The sequence below is a fragment of the Mustela lutreola genome, chromosome 11, assembly GCF_030435805.1.
Source record: "Mustela lutreola isolate mMusLut2 chromosome 11, mMusLut2.pri, whole genome shotgun sequence".
In the NCBI taxonomy this organism is placed as follows: domain Eukaryota; kingdom Metazoa; phylum Chordata; class Mammalia; order Carnivora; family Mustelidae; genus Mustela; species Mustela lutreola.
In genome coordinates, this window is record NC_081300.1 from 24,191,712 (window position 1) to 24,208,887 (window position 17,176).

The 17,176-nt window shown below is 50.6% G+C and overlaps 1 protein-coding gene across 2 annotated transcripts in view; it reads left to right on the top strand.

Moving 5' to 3' along the window:
- MYO5B (myosin VB) overlaps positions 1–17,176 on the top strand; it is a 345,627-nt gene that overhangs the window by 226,844 nt on the left and 101,607 nt on the right. For both annotated transcript variants that reach the window (XM_059138813.1, XM_059138812.1), the window contains exons 11-14: positions 3,964–4,045; positions 4,546–4,686; positions 13,517–13,639; positions 14,860–14,943. In XM_059138813.1, the coding sequence (XP_058994796.1) occupies positions 3,964–4,045; positions 4,546–4,686; positions 13,517–13,639; positions 14,860–14,943 (430 nt within the window). The remainder of the gene's footprint in view (positions 1–3,963; positions 4,046–4,545; positions 4,687–13,516; positions 13,640–14,859; positions 14,944–17,176) is intronic.

Consider the following 17,176-nt stretch of genomic DNA (forward strand, 5'->3'; position numbering starts at 1 on the left):
ATGATCTATTTAAAGTAAACTTCTTAGGTCCAATGTTTGCCTTCATTTTAACGGATGTTTTATTTTCTTGGAGTTGGTCTTACAGTTCCAATTTAGTTATTCAGAGAAGACTACCTAGCTCCTCTTTGATGAAAAGGGTTCATGGTGAATGGAGGGGGAAAAGCCAGTGGCCTTTTCCTTCAAGCCTATAAACAGTGGACCAGACGTGGTCAGCTCAGGAAATCCCTGGGCATGTCATCCTCAGGGTAAACATGCATGGCTGGCCCCAGTATTGTCAGATCTAACAGATCCCTGAAGCCATTGGGTTTGCCTTGGAATCTTTGAGTCTCCCAGGAGAACCTTGTAACTGAGATTGCTCTAAAGTCCATCTCAACCTTCCAGAATTTCTCTTACACAGCTCTTGGGCTTGTGCCTAGAGACAGACACACATTCATACTCTTAAGGTTCAGATAAAGTCACAGTTCTCTCTGACCTTTCCGTCACCCCTCTGAGTTCACCCGCCATTCAAGTCCTATAAATGCATCAAATCTCTTGGAAGGCTGTGTATACTAGATTCCTGTGGTCTTCCTGAGAGCTCTTTTGCAGACCTTGCAATCCTTGAGGCAATTGACTGATGGGCTGGGAGAGGGTTTCCATACAGTGGGCATTTTTCTGTCCCGCACTGAGGTTCCTTGCACATAGAGGAGCAGGGAATTGGAGCACACTGCGAAGTAAGTGGACTTGGGACTTAGGTCCTCCAGAAGAATAACTGTTCTTGGCCTTGGGATGTGAGCAGTGCCTAGTACTGCGCCTTCCCTGAAGGCCAAATCCTGTGTGGGGACATGTAGGCCCAGAGAAGCACAGGAACAGAGTTCAAGTCCTGGTGTTCTAGGGTACAGCCAGCATCCCAAGATGGTTGAGTAAAGAGATCAGAGGAGTTGGCGTCGTGAACAGACCACAGGGTGCCCTTGTGAGGTTTCCTGGGGTTCAGGAGGAAAAGAGACCTTGAGGGGACTTGTCTAACTTTTAATAACCATTCCCTGACAGCCCTCTCTCTATATCCAACCGACAATGCATATTTTTTCTTTTAACCTTTGTTAGAAGGCTAGAGTGAGATCTTGGTAAAAAGAAAGAAGACTGAGATAAGAAGTTGGGTTCGTTTGAGCCACGTTCCAGGGGAAGAAGTCTTCCCCGGCCTTGAAAGCCCTGCCTGGCCTCTGCTCTGAACCAAGGGGCTTGTGGAGGTTAGTAATGAACTCAGAGGGCTTGGTGGATGTCCTTTCATTGTGGTTTTACTTTCCAGCAGACACTACCTTATTTTTAGAGACCTCTGTGGCCCTTACCACACCCTGAAATTGGAGCAGAACCAGAAGGAAATTCTGTGCTCTTCTACGTTTCAGGAAGAGGAGGCTAGTGAAGGTGGGGGGATGGTTGTACCACCATGAATTCAGACCTTGGGTCTCAGCATCAAGTCTTATTCTGCATTCTGACCTTCCTCCCACCCAAGGATTCTGGTCTAACTATTCTCAACATTGATTATACAGGAGAAATCCAATTCCCTCTAGGATATAAATTTCTTTGTGACAATTTAATGCTGTGAACTATAAATTGATCCATTGTGTTTATTTTAAAAAATCATCTCTGTTGATGGGAAGAATTGCTACAGATAGACTCCTATTGTAGAGAAGTGGCCCTGTCTCCCTGGCTGAGGATTTCTGAGGTCAGTTTTCTTAGACGTTTTCCAAGCTACCCAGACCCCGCATTCATCTCTGGCCTTACAGCAGGCATTACAGTAATTACACTAGATGGCAGAGGAATTGTTACCAGATCATATCTTAGAAATAGGGGAATTATGAGCTAATTTTAGGCCATCTCAAATTAATGAGAATGTTCTTGATGGAGTGCTACCAACATAAACCTTTAACAAATGACAAGTGGGAGATACTTAAATCCTTTCTCTGTGGAGCTCAGTTAGCCCTGCATGTACACCCGATCACTATTTTCTGGCCATTTGCTAGGGCGGCTCCTTTATCTTCTGTGTAGGTTTTATTAATTAAGTTTCCTCTGGGGGGTTGACAGTGTCAGCAGCCTGTCTTGGGGTACGGTTGCGACGGGGGAGGAAATGAGGTTCTAAGTGACAGAACTCCATGTCTAGGGCCATCCCCTGGACTGAGGGGCCCCAGGGCAGCAGGAGAACTGGAACCCCTTCACCCCCACACGGCCGGGAGTGCAACTCCCATCCTTGGTCTTCTTTGATTAACTTACAATTATTTCTCCTATGTGGGCATGACCGAAGGCTGTATTTTAATATGGTTGTCTCCAAACAGTTGACTCCTTTGATCTCAAAAGGACTTTCCACTTCTCCATGTTTTATATTTTGGGTGGGGAAGGTGGATGCGAGAAGCCTGATGTTTTCTGGGCCCCGATGTGGCCCTGTTGGCTGTCTGATGGATTTATTCTCTCTTAGGTGCTGCCTCTCCAATACCACCAGCCTACAACCCTGACATTTCTAATTGGGAGTGGTAATTAGGGAGTACAGTCCATTGGGGAAGGCTGGCATAATTTTATATAAGATTAAGAAACTTGTGTATACTGAAGAATGAGGGGGTAAAAGTGTAAGGTTATGGGAAGGCTGAAGCCTGTGCACCCCCCACCCCATGTCCCTTGTGATAACTCCCACTCCTGTTCTGGGAGTACCTTGTCCACTGCCCTTCCCCAGTCTTTCCCTCCTTTTCTTAGTGAAACTTTTCTTAAACTAAGAATGGGGCCTCAGAAATCACTACCTGGGTTCACATACTGGCTCTTCTGCATGCGGACTCTGATTTGGACCAGATGATTTCATCTCCCCTGCCTTCATTTCTTCCATTTGTAGCATGGAGTCCTTGTGGGCATGGAGTGAGGAGGAGCTCCTGGAGCATTTGGGGCCGAGCGCTCACTCAGCCAGTGGTGTGAATGAGAAAACGGCTCCTCTTCCTCCTACATTTCTGCCCCGCCACTGCCTAAGCCCGATGACGCTACCCAGTGTGCAAGATGGCCCCACTCATTTGTAGCTAATGCTGCTGATTCTGCTAGACCGTTCTGGCCTGGCGAGCTTTACCATGTCCGTTTGGTTGTGGGGGTGAATCTTGCCTCCGTGCCCCATTGGTCACTTGAAGCCCTTTCATTTGTCTCTCCCTTAGTGTCTTTTGATTCTTTATCATTACTCGGTCACTACCAGCTTAAGTCATGCCTCGATTGGTCTTTTGGGATCATTACTGCAGTAATAATTGCCTTACTGACTTCCTGCCTCTGGTCTTGCACAGCTTCCCCCAAATCAGCTGTTCTCCACCCTCCTGCTAGTTTTAATCTGCACATCTGATTGTCTTTGAATCGTGTGTAAACTTGAACTTCATGGAAATGAATTAAAAAAAAAAAAACTTTAATCAGTACTAGGACAGCCAGACAGTTGGATGCATGGGAGGCTGGAGTGGTTGAGGGGTGACAGCATGAGTTGGTTCCACCTTTCTGGAAGTTAATTTCCTTCTACCTTTTAAGAAACCATATTCTTCTCTCTCTCTCTCTCTCTCTCTCTCAAATAAATAAAATCTTTTAAAATAATTAAAAAAAAAAAAAGAGAAACCATATTCCGACACGGTGATTCTGCTAAGATGGTTGCATCCTACAGAAAGAACCATGAAAGATGCATATACAACATTTGCCCCAGCATTGATAGCAGCTAAAAATCAGGAAAAGAAACAAAACGTTGCCTAATAGGGGATTGGTTAAATTGCGATTTATTTGTGTTCGGTGGGGGCCCCTGCCAGCCCGTGAGGGGCTGTTGTGTGAATTGGAAAGCCCCCCTCCCAGGCTTGTGAGGGACTTCTGTGCTAGAGTTGAGGATGGAGCTGGATGGGGGGAGAAAGGAGATGAGAGTAGCCTATTGGAAGTCCCAGTGATTCCTTGGGTAAGACGAATGCCCCTTTGTCCTCCCTTTCCATTCTGCAGGTTTGAGACATTTGAGGTCAACAGCTTTGAGCAGTTCTGTATCAACTATGCAAACGAGAAGTTGCAGCAGCAGTTCAACTCGGTAGGCTCGGCTCCTGGACCCGGGGTGTCGGGTGGGGGGACCTCTCGCCGTGGGAGCAGCAGCCTGGGGCACTTCTCTTCCATCCAGGGCCAGTGGGCTCTAGCTCTGCCCCAGCCTTCTCTTAGTGTCTTGGGTAGGGGGTGCCCCAGCTTTGGGAAGGCATTCCCTGCTGCTCAGGAGAATGGGTTGAGAAGGTAAATGATCCTCCCCTTGGTTTTGACTCCCCCACCTCCTGATTCTAGGCTTCTGGGGTATTTGCTGGATTGCAAGCCAGTTGATTACTAGAATATTCTAGAGAAGGGTTCACGTGGGAATGGGGATCACCCAACTGAGCTCCTTTTCTGCAGTCATGACTGTGACTTAGTGCTCAAACCTTTTCTGATGGGTATACATCCATGCCCCCTTCTCTGGGACTCCAAGCTCACGTGGTTGAAGCTCAGGGTAGATGAATGTTGGGATGTGCCTGCAGCTCACTAACCTTGACCTTTTACCTACCCTAGCATGTATTCAAACTAGAGCAAGAAGAGTATATGAAGGAGCAGATCCCTTGGACTTTGATTGACTTTTATGATAACCAACCTTGTATTGACCTCATAGAAGCCAAGCTGGGCATCTTGGATCTGCTGGATGAAGAGTGTAAGGTAAGACTGATGACATGCTCATTGTGTTAGTTTGATGCCGGAGGTGGGTGGGGGTGGGGGTTGCCAGAGCCCACACTCTGTGCTGCAGGGAGTGTGTGAGGTCTCAGAGTGGGGATTTCATGGGCACTTAGCCCACCTGTAAGGTGGTGAGAGAAGCCTTGATGTCCACTCTACACGCTAGAAGCTAACTGTGTAGGTGAATGTGTACCTCTCTTAGCAGAGACTGGATGGTATGGTTTGGCACCATAGAATGGTGGTATGGATTTGGTGCCCCCGATATTCTAGGCACTGAGAGAAGGACCCTCACATCTAGACAGACCAGACATCCTCTGAGAGTGAAGGCCAAGAGCCCAGGGGCATGTTTGTCAGGCCAGATGCATTATGAGTGATGGAGCTGCAAGCTTAGTGGCAGGTGAGGTCCATAGGTCCCCCATCCAGCTTTTCGTGGCTTTTACTTGGTAGGACAGCAATGTCGTGAGTGGCCAGCAAGGGCAAAGACAGGCAACCTTGAAAATGTGGTTTAGGAGGATCTGGGTTTTATTTTATTTTTAATTTATGTACATATGTGTGTATGTATTGTATGTATGGGAGCTTGGGCAGGGGCAGAGGGGCACAGGGAGAAGCAGGCTCCCTATTAAGCAGGGAGCTCAATGCAGGGCTTGATCCTAGGACCCCAAGACCATGATCTGAGCCAAAGGCAGACATTTAACTAACTTAGCCACCTAGGTGCACCAAGAATCTGGGTCTTATTGATCACCTAACTGCTTTGGCCTTTGGTTTCCTGCTTTGTGGATTAGAAGGTTTGGATCTGATGATCTTCAGAATTTCACCCAGTTCAATGGGTGCTGATAAAAGGGTAACGTTCCTCGAGCAGTGGAAACTCTCATCCAAATGTGTAGAAACACACAATTCTTGGATAGCAAGGAAAATGCCTGGTTCCCTTTACTCCCTGGCCTCCCACATCTTGCCTGTGAAGGATTGGGCATGGCTGGATGGTTTAGAGGAGGCAGATAGCCCCCTTCCGGGAGGGTGCTCCCAGTGTCATTGTCTCTGACAATGAAAAGGAGTAGTTGATGGAATTGTGGAAGATGGAGGGAGATATGCCAAAGTCCACAGCTCACACATCTTCACTCCTAATGGTTTGCAGCATTTCTTCTGAGCTGTGGGCTTTGCCCCACGTCAGCTCTGGGCAGGGCTGATTCCTCAGTGTGTAAGGTGTGTGCCTGGGCCTGCTCAGCTTGGGAGGTAGCGATGAAGCTGATAGGACACTTGTTCCTGCGTGGAGTGCCACTGGCTCGATGACCAAAGTCATGGCGCCAACTCTTAAGTGTCATTCCTCCCCTCCCCCAGCCCTTTGTTCACCATTCACTTACTTGGGTTCAGTGTCCACTGCCAACAGCTCAGTGGGACCCTCCCACTTCAAGCTCAGCGGGACCCTCCTCCCCTCCTCCAGTGTGGTGTGTGCTCCTGTTCATAATCTTCTCCTCCTGCCCCACACCCCAACCCCGAAGGCACCACCGTGTCCTTGTGTCCACCCCAGGCCCTGGCTCCAGGACTCCAGCTCTTCAGGGCCCTCCCGGGGTGAAGGTTAAGACCCATGGGCTCTGGGAAGGCCCTTGAAGTGGGTGGTTTACCTTGCGTGGCTCTACCCAGCAATTCTTGATGCACAGCTCTGATGTAAAGCCCTGGGGCATGGTCTCTCCTTTGCTGGGTACACACACCTAGAAAAACGCCTAAGGCTTCAGGATGACAGATTCTCTGGATCAAGCAGCTGCCTAATTGATTTCCAGTGATTTATCTTCGGTTAGCAGACAAAGACCGATAGAAGTGGGTTTGCTCTGGCTTATGGTTTGAGGATCTGAAAGGTGCCACTACCCAAGGGAACAGGTTCCAAGAAGGTCAAGTCAGGGTGATAGGAACACAGGTGCAGAAACCTTAGACCTCTGTCCACAAGGCTGGGAGCTAAGCCAGTAAGGGGAAACTGGAGTCCTATGGGCCTGGTGAGCCGGTGATTCCCAGGGTGGTGGGAGATCCTTAGCAGAAAAGCAGAGTGGTCACCAGGAGGCCCAGGCTGCAAGCCGTGTTCAACAGCCCAGACCCCTACACTTTGCAGCCTTGCATATTTCCAGTGCCGTCTCCTTACCGAGTGCAAACCACCTGCGGCCTCCCTGCGGAATCTGTTTTACTTTGAGAAGCTAATGGAAACTCTCTTGGTGGATGATCTCTGCCTTCATGTTCTGTGGAGCCTTCTGACTGGGTCAGATTCTTAAAAATTAGTTGATTTCAGCTGAAGACTGCATTTGCCTGAATTCTGCCCCCGCCATCCGAATGTGTGTTACATCCCCGAATGTGTCATGCACCTGCCGTCTGTCAGGTCTCAGGAGAGGAGGAAGCGTTCTCCGTACTGGCCAGTAGGGGTGGAGAGGAACAGTACTGTGCTCTGAGGGTGGGGGTGGGGGTGGGAGGCAGAAGGGCTGTGGGCAAGGCCCAGTGCCCCCTGGGCCCAGAGCAAGCTGGAAGAGGCTTGGACCACAGCCCAAGGGCCACAGAGCAAGACCCGAGCAGAATCCAGGGAAGGGAACGGCGATGGCGATGCAGAAAGAGGGCCATTCTGTTAGGTCTCCTTGCTTCCCTGTGCCCGGGGCTCCTCAGAGGGGCAGGTCTGAGGAGAACCCGGATTTCCGGTCGGTCCAGCTGGTGTTGAGAGGGGTGTCACTCCTGCCAGCGGGACTTGGTGAAATTCTGTGGTGGCTGAGGACACGGGTGGGGAGGAGCAGGGCGGGCAAGACAAGCACCTCTTTAAGGAGGAGTACAAAGCCCCGGGGTGGAAAGCTTCCCCCCTCCCATCCCTGCTGAGGTAAGTGCTTCAGTGCAGCCTGACGTGAGCAGGCAGTGGGTGAACCGAAAGGTGGTGCCTTTGTCAGAACTCACGGGCCTCGTGTGCCTTGACAGAGTGTGTTTTGCTGTAGGGAGAGCCTACCATCATACACCCAACTCCACAAAACGGGGGTTGGGGTCCTGCTGCACCCTTTGGCAGCACCACTGGCTGTGAGCCTGAGCGGGGGAGGGAGTCCCCCCGGAGCTGGCTGCACCCCAGTGACACGGCGTCCCTCAGGGACCATCCTGTGGAACAGCGGAGCTGCCTCAGACCACGTCCCTCCCCTCCACTGCCGCTCAGACACACGCCACAGAATGAGAAAGAATGGGATTGCCCCGTGACCCCCATGTGACAGGACACAAAGCCACATGAAGAATTAGACTCCTGCTCTAAAAGCGGCCACTGGGAAATCGCTTTTCCTGCAGAAGACACACAGCGGCAGGCAGAGCCAGTGGGCTGGCATTTAAATTAGAAATTGGGGGATTTATAGGAGCAGCACAGGGGTGGCTCCCCCCGGAGCCCGTGATGGGTGCCTGCAGCCACAGGGGTGTTCATGGAGTGACTGAAGTCCCCCAGGGCCCCTTCAGGGGGAAGAGCCTTCTTGCAATCCTGGATCTGTGGTCCGTCTGCCCCAGGCCACTCCATCAGTAACCAGGGGGGAGGACACAGGGGTCTGCTTGCAGCTGGTATTTCTTTCCAGGCTACTCTTTTTTTTTTTTTTTTTTTTTAAAGATTTTATTTATTTATTTGAGAGAGAGACAGTGAGAGAGAACATGAGCGAGGAGAAGGTCAGAGGGAGAAGCAGACTCCCCATGGAGCTGGGAGCCTGATGTGGGACTCGATCCCGGGACTCCAGGATCATGACCTGAGCCGAAGGCAGTCGTCCAACCAACTGAGCCACCCAGGCGCCCCCTTTCCAGGCTACTCTTAAAACTCTCCCGTGCCCACTGCTCTCTAAGGCTGCTTTGGGGCATGATATAGGCCATATTTGGAGCGGCATTCCCTGCCCTCCCTCTTCTGGGGGAGCAATGAGTTGGGGCTGATGGGATAGGACAGGTCAGTTGAAGCGTGTTTCCTTGTAAGTGACATGCTCGCATCAGCAGGAATTTTCTGAAAGTGATGCTTTGACCCCTGGAAGCAGTGCTTGCGAGTAACACCGCAGAGGCACTCAGTCTGGGGACTCGAAGGCAGTCCTGAGGCCAGAAGCAGGCTCTGCTCTGGGGAGTAGGGTTCTTCCGTTTTCGGGGCCTGGCCTAAAAAGCTGGCAAAAGGGCAGATCTTCCGTAACTCCCTGTTGAGGCAGTGGAGGGATGGCATCCTGAAGGCCCCCTGCTTCTCACCTGGGGCCAGCCTGCTCTCAGGAGAGCTCGCTCAGTGTTAAGCTCAAGGGTTCGTGCTTTGTTGCCCCCGAGCTCTCCTTGTCCGGCATGTTTGCGAACAGGTCAAAACCCGAGAGGGAGGGAGGTGAAGGGGCCTTCCCACCTCTGCTCATTCACCTGCCCAGTGAAGCCCTTGTTCCTGCCACCGAGTCTCTGCCCTTCATACAGCACCTCAAGGGGTCAGGCCAGGGCTGCAGTCATCACCACGGCGACAGGGTGGGAACTTTCAGGAGGAGGTGACTGTGTGGGGAGAAGCAGCCCCCAAAGGGCTAATGATGAAGAGAAGTCGGGAGTGAGGTGGCCTTCTGGGTCAAAGGAGTGTCACATTGGGAGAACTTGAAGTGGTCCGACCTGTCCAGACCCCGTGGTGGTGGCAGGTGCCACTGGAAAGTGAGAACGATCAGAATGGGAGGCTCTGTCTAGAGAGTGCATTTGGACTGGACTCTGAAGGCTCTACGGATGCAGGGCTGGGAGGCAGGGACAGGTGTGATCACTTCTTATGGATGTCACTGGCCAGACAGGAGAGAGGGGAGCAGGGAGGCATCCTGCTCTCCTTTGTCCAGGCGGGGAAGACAAAAGACTTGCAGGAGGGTACAGAGAGGGTCACAGGGCCCTGCCTCTGGCAGCAAGCCTGTGGGTTAGAGAATTTGGTCAGGGAGCTGTCCGGGCAGCAGCCTGGCTTCTGCGACTTCGTGGGGAGGATGAGGTGAGGCAGCAGAGGCAGTAAGTTTGACACCCCCCTCCCCAGGCCATGGCTGCAGGAGGCCAGCCGGTGAGTGCACAGGACCCTGGTGGGGAGAAGCGCTCCCTCCAAAGGGAGGTGGGGGGGCGGGGCCCTGTGGATGCTCTGTTTCCGGGTCCTGCTTGGTTGGCTCCTCTGCTTCCCCATGAAGATGATTATGAGTCCTGTGCAGGAGGCGGCAGCCGGGGGGCTGGCAGAGAGGGCAGGAAGCAGGGGAATGGCTGTCCTGCCAACAGGGAAGGTCAAAGACCATGAAAAGATGGCGGTCATTGAGGCCAGCTCCTGGTTCTATCTGGGCACAGTGTCCTCATCTGCAGAGGTAGCATCTCTCAGTAAACGTGATGGATGGTTATTTATTTATTTATTTGGCACGGTACTTTTTTTTTGAATGGTACTAAGTGCCCAGCAGGACTTGAAGGAAAGAGGAGTTGACCTGTGGACTCAGCCCAACTCAGTGTTTTGCTGAGCACACAGAGGGGCATTTTGTGAAGATGGAAATGTAAAATCCTGGAACCGGCACTGGGGATGGCAGCCAGGAGCAGAGGAAGGAGCCTGTCTCTGCCCCCAGCTGCCCGCGAGCACCCTAGCCCCTGGGCTTGAAATGCAGGCTGATGGGGGAGAAGGGCTAGGGGAGCCTGAGGACTCACCCTCTTCCCTCTTCCTTATTTTTAAAAATTTTATAGTTTCAAAAACAAAGAGTAAAATCATTAAATGCATTAATGCATTTTAACAGCTTTATTGAAATGCAATTAACATACCATAAAATTCACTCATTTAAAATACACAACCTCTGGTTGGCAGTCTGTTAAGAGTTGTGCCCCAGTAGCAGAACCCACTGCTAGTCACTCTTCCCTCCCGCATAGTCACTTCCCCAACCCCCACCACCCAGACTCCCTCCACCACCCAAAGCAGACTCTCATTTATTTAATGTCTTTAAAGATTGGTCTATTCTGGACATTTCCTATGCATTCAAACCTGTACTTTTGATCTGACCAGTGGCCAACCCTGCAGGTCAGGGGGACTGGGTCTCTGAGGGACTGTCCTCACGTAGAGGAGGACAGAGCTAGGATCCAGGCTCTTCATGTTATTTTGAGAAGAGAGGAAGGCCACTTGCATGAAGCCACATGTAGTATTTTCTAAAGGATTTGATTCAGAACATTCCAGAGCTACTGATCCCACAACCCAGATTTTATCAAAACATAAGATTTGCTTTCTTCTGTGCTTGTTTCAAATCCTTTTTGGAGATAAGTGCCTTCCGTCTAACCCCATCTTCGTGGCTGCTTTTGATTCTCTGTTGTCAGGCAGGAAAGCACAGTAGCGGGAAGCATTTGTTCTGGAGTCAACCTGGCCCAGTTTGAACCCCAGCTCTGCTGCTTCCCAGCTGTGTGACCTTGGGCAAGTTACCTAACCTCTCTGTGTCCATTTCTTCATCTGTAAAATTGTATAAACATAGTACCTAGCTGATAGGAATCTTGTGATGATTAAATGAGTCTATGCATCTAAAATGTATAGAAAACTGATCAATGGTAAGTGCCATGGGCATTCACTCTTGGTATTATCTGAGAATCTTAATTGTTAATTCTCTTGGCCCTTACTTTTCATTGAGGGTGGTGGTTAAGAAATGTGTGAACATGTTGTTTTCCTGCTTTGGTCACTGATGCATGCCAAGCTGAATGAGGGAAGATGTAGGATTACAGAGTCAGTCTACTAACGGAAGTCCGGTTTCTCATTGTCAAGTCAAGATGATTTTGATGCTGGCAAATTTGTTGACCTAAGTGAGTCTTGTCTTCACATCTTACCCTTCCTGTTCTGTCTGTCCCAGTCCTGCCACTTGTGGATCCACTGGGTTCCTGTCCTTTGGCCTTGCCTCCTGTAGCCCTGCTCTGCGGACCTGTTCCTTCCCCTGTACCTGGTGTTTCTAAACTCAGGATGCTTGAAGACCAATATAAAACAGTGTATTTTTTTTAAAGATTTTATTTATTTATTTGACAGAGATCTCAAGTAGGCAGAGAGGCAGGCAGAGAGAGAAGAGGAAGCAGGCTCCCTGCTGAGCAGAGCGCCCGATCTGGGGCTCGATTCCAGGACCTTGGGATCATGACCTGAGCTTAAGACAGAGGCTTTAACCCCCTGAGCCACACAGGCGCCCAAAACAGTGTATTAAAAGTGCCAAATCCAATGTATTTTGTCTGCTCAACACAATTAATAGCTTCTATCAAGAGAAGGTTTTCTTTTCTTGAATTACCTACAGCACTTGGCACTGGGTATCCAATAATGGTCACACTAAATTGAATATGGAGAAGAATCTGGTTGCTTACTTACTATCTAAGAAATTTGTGCTTAAGCATGTAGGCATTTTTCTTATGCCACTTATTTTGTTAGTTTACTAAATAAAACCCTTTTAAATGGCTGGTGTAAGGGTCAACCCACATTTACCATGTAAAGGAATGGAGGCCAGGCCCAGCTGTGAGCTGTAAGCGAGGAGTGGGTGTGCACAGTGGCCTTCAGGGATGATAGTGGCAGACACACCACCCCCTATCATCCTGGGCAATCGAATGGTGGCTACAGTGACTCTGTGTTATATTTTCAACAAAACAAGATATTGTTTCACTTTTTTTTTTTTTAAGATTTTATTTATTTATTTCACAGAGAGAGAGACATCGGGAGAGAGAGAACACAAGCAGGGAGAGTAGGAGAGGGAAAAACAAGCTTCCTGACGAGCAGGGAGCCCAATGTGGGGCTCGATCCCAGGACCCTGGGATCATGACCTGAGCTGAAGACAGACACTTAACGACTGTGAGCCCCACAGGCACCCTGATGCTGTTTCCATTCTGAAGCCAGCCCGGAAGATACTGAAAGGGGCTGCCCCAGAACACTTACTGTCATGAAACTTCTGAATTTAAACTTGGGACACCTGGGGGGCTCAGTTGGTAGGGCATCTGCCTTTGGCTCGCATCATGATCCTGGGATCGAGTCCCACAGTCGGGCTCCTTGCTCGGCGGGGAGCCTGCTTCCCCCTCTGCCTGCTGCTTCTCCTGCTTGTTCTTTCTCTCTGACAAATAAACAAAATCTTTAAAAAATATATAAACTTGAGGATGGTGGAGAAAGTGTTGCATAGCTCATTTACTAGATCTTAATACCCAGTGTGTGCCTGAAACCCAATTCCAAGTGCTTTGAGGGGCAGGTAAAAAACAGTAAGGCACCCTCCTTGAGCCCATCAAGCTTACAGTTTGTAGCGACAAAGTGATGCACAAAACCCAGTGATGGACTGCATTAGTGTATGTGTAAGAGCATAATCGTGAGGCATTCCCAGGTGAGATCAAGAGTAGCCAGGGAAGGCTTCAGAGAGGAGGGCGGGCTTGAGCTGAGCCCAGACAGTGGTGGTTCGATGAGCCAGAGAGGGCGGGCATTCCTGCTGCAGGCACTGGGCCGAGTGAGCGGGAGCACAGCGCTAGGGGTGGGCATGGCACTGTCATGACACTGGGGCCTCTGGCCCAGCTAGGGGAAGCCACATCTTCAGAACTGTTCTGACACTGCTCCTGCGACCTCGGGCTCCAAACTGATGCTCCCCTATGCCTATCAGCATCTCGACCAGAAGATTCTTTGAGGCTACGTGCATTCCTGGGGACACCACTGGAGCCAACCCACCTGGCGTGTTGAGAGAAGGCCATGCGGGATCCAAAGCGTTCGTGGCCAGAACTTGATTTCCTTGTCCAGCTGGGGTCTGGCCCCTGTGAGATCAACTTACTGGTGGACTCCATCTCCCTCTGCCACAGCTCTCTGCTTGCTTTTTCCTCTTCACAGAGCACTCTGTCCTCTTACATGTTTCTGCAGGTCCCCAAAGGAACTGACCAGAATTGGGCCCAGAAGCTCTATGACCGGCACTCTGGCAGCCAACACTTCCAGAAACCCCGCATGTCCAACACAGCCTTCATTGTCGTCCACTTTGCTGACAAGGTGAGTTTCTTCGTGGGCTTGGGTGTGCTGTGAGCCCCACCCTACAGGGACTCAAGGCTAAGAGAATGTGGGATCTTTTGAATTCAAGTGACCTGAGACTCTTAGGGTCTTTGTCTACCCTCTCTTTCCTTCCCCAGCCCCCTCTGTAATACATCAAACTGTCATTACATTGGCAGAGCCCCAGGTGCTGGAGGGGAGGGACTGCAGCTCACCAGCCATGTGGCTGACAAACATTTATTGAGCGTCTCTCTCCTGGGAGGACAGGAGCCCATAAAACAGTTGTGAATCTACCCCGGAGGGAGAAGGAAGGCATGAAAACAGAATGGCGCTCTTCTTTGGGTGGCTCCTTTCCCACACCTGGTGTACACAGAATTTTCCTACATCGATTTCTGTTCTGCTTGCCCTAGCCTTTGCTTTCCAAATAGTAATCTGCACATAAGTCACTGGGGTCGCCCTAAAATGCAGACTCCAGGGGCATCTTGGCGGCTCAGCCGGTTAAGCATCTGACTCACGGTTTTGGCTCAGGTCATGATCTCAGGGCTGTGATATCGAGCCCCGCCTCAGACTCTGTGCTCAGCGAGGGCTCTGAGATTTTCTATCTGCCTCCCGCTCTGTACACACACTTGCATGTGTGTACTCTCTCAAATTAAATTATTCAAAGACAAAATGCAGATTCTTTTTTTTTTTTTTAAGATTTTATTTATTTATTTGTCAGAGAAATAGAGAGTACAGGCAGGCAGAGTAGCAGGTAGAGGCAGAGGGAGAAGCAGGCTCCCTGCGGAGCAAGGAGCCTGATGTGGGACTCAATCTCAGGACCCTGAGATCATGACCTGAGCCAAAGGCAGCCGCTTAACCGACTGAGCCACCCAGGCATCCCCCCAAAATGCAGATTCTAATTTGATGGCCCTTTCAACACCCAAAGGAGGCCTTAGGTCCTCTTATGGGAATTTTTTAAAACAATGTTTTTTTTTTTAAATGTTTTCTTTTTTAAAACAATGTTTTTCCACAAAATGAATACTCAACTTCCTCTGTATAAATCCTGATCACGTCTTGGGTCTGCGTTTTAAATGGGAACAACTGTGTGTTTACCAGCTACTCACCACTCGTCAGAAAACACGGAGGGGTGAGCTGAAATGTCTCCTGTTCTCAGGTAGCTGTGGGAGGTGTTCGGTCAGGCTGAAGCACTTGAGCCCTGTTTCTGTTTCCCTCTGGGGCCCCAGGTGGAGTACCTCTCAGATGGTTTTCTGGAGAAAAACAGAGACACAGTGTATGAAGAGCAGATCAACATCCTGAAGGCCAGCAAGGTAAAGGGGACCAGAGCAGGGGTGCTGGAGCAGGGGCGCCCACAGCAGGACCCAGCAGGACTGGGCGTGCGGCGTGTCGGCCCCTGTCTGGAGCATGGGACAAGGCAGAGATGCCAGGCAGGGCGCCTGTGAGGGGGCTTGTGGGTTCTTTCCATCTGAAGACGGTTGAGGCTGGCCCAGTGGAGGGGAGAGAGCAGAAGATGGTGAAGGACGGGGTGCCTGGGAAAGGAGGACGCGTGAGGGGCGGGGGACGCGGAGTGAGGTGACCGTCAGGAGGGGAGACCGCAGCAGGGGCGGCAAGGAAAACGTCCCTGCAGCCCTGGTGTCATTTGTCACCTCTCTTCCCTGCAGGTGGGCGGATAACTCAGACGCCTCCAATCCTGCTATCCACGCACTTCGTTTCTGTGCGGTCCCCACAGGGCCTCCCATAAGCAAAAAGTTCAATGGAGCAGAGGGTGGGCTGTGAGGGACACTTAATAGCTGACATTCCAAAACCGGTTTATCTCTAGAATTCATTTCCTTCTCACGAGCGTAACAGAAAGATGGCAAATACTGTGTCCGTTCTCCCGGCAGAGGACACGAGGCCCTGACTGACCTAGGCACAGAGTAAGTGCCTGTGTTGTGAGGCCCTGCCCCACACCCAGCCAGCATCGCTCAAAGGTGGATGAGACCAGTTCTCCCTTGCGGGTGCTCACATCCTCGTGGGCTGTGAGCGGCTCATAATCACATGGTCGCTGAAAAGTGAGGAGGCGTGGGGAGAGGGCCCGGGAGCTAGGGAGAGGGTAGTCTGGGCACCACGATTCCCAGGGGCCAGCTGCAGCCCTTTGGAGAAAACCCAGAAAGGGACTCTCCAGGGTTTGGGAGGCTTTCTCTGGACCTCCTGCCCCTGAACTGGCTGCAGGGGCCTGATAACGCTAGAAATTGCAGATTAATGGCTCTCGGTGATAAGCTTCAGATGAATGTAACAGGGCAAGGTGCCAGAATGGAGAAAATACACCCAGCAAAACAGACCCAAGGACAGAAGGGTGAGTGTAGCCCAGTATAGACATGTAACCGGCTCAGGGTAGACCCCTCTGCCCAGGGTCCTCTGGAGAGCTGCAGCCTCTGGGAATGAGTCGTCCTGGAGGGAAATCCGGATGAATGTGAAACTCACTTTGAAATTCAATGCAAGATTAACCTCTCAGGTTGCCAAGTCGTGGCACTGTCATCCATGGTGGGTTATAGGACTTTTCCATTCTTTGTAAGGGGAGGTAGGGACCGAGGAGGCACAAGCCACAGGGAGAGAGGAAGTGGGTGGCACCAGCTCCTGGAGCACGCTGCGCCATTGCTTCTTAGACGCTTAGAGCCCTGTGGCCTCCTGTTAGTGACACAGTGGCCTCAGAGGCTGAGAAACTTCACGTTTCTCTCAGGAGCACAAGTGAGGGGTGGGTGGCAGGGAGAGAGTCTGGTACTTTCCATTTAAGTACAGAGTTGGGTTCTGCCGGTGTACTGATTTTTGTTTTGAGTGTCTCTCGGGGATCTTGAAAAGTAAGAGGCATCTCTCCAGCAGATCATCTTTTATTAACTGACATTTCCCCCCCTTTAGTGGGTATTTATGTGTTATGTAGTGTTAACGAATACATATAGTTAACCTCATGGTTCTTACAGTCCAGTGAAAAAGGTAGTTTAATTATGAATTTTGGTAATGCCATGAAGGTCAAGAAGGTGGTATAAAAAAAAAAATTAGTTGAGAGTTCCCGTGGCCACCCCCAAATTCAATTATTTAAGAAGACGATCCCCAGAACTCAGCAGATAGTTATACTTGAGGCTGTGATGACTTAGACCATAAGGATACGGAGCAGTGAGTGGGGTAAAGTCCAGGGGAAACCAGGCCCATGCTCGCAGGAGGCCTTGCCCAGTGGCGCCTGGTTTGTGGTCATGTGATATATCAGCCAGGGCAGCTTGTCTGAGCTAAGGTTCAGACCTTTTTACTGGGAGTCAGTTACACAGGTACTCTTTACCTAGCATGTCCCGAAATTCCAGACTCCCAGAAGGAAGCAGGTGTTCAACATAAACCAAATTGTTTCCATAAACCATTCAGACCCAGTGACCCATTCTTACCAGAGTGTGGTGAACCCCCTCTCCCCCCGCAAATCCAAGTTCCCAGAACCCAGCCAGGGGTCAGCCTGACAAGCAGGCCTTTCCAAGGGTAATCGTCTCAAGCTTGCTGTGTTAGTTCTTTTCTGTACAGGGG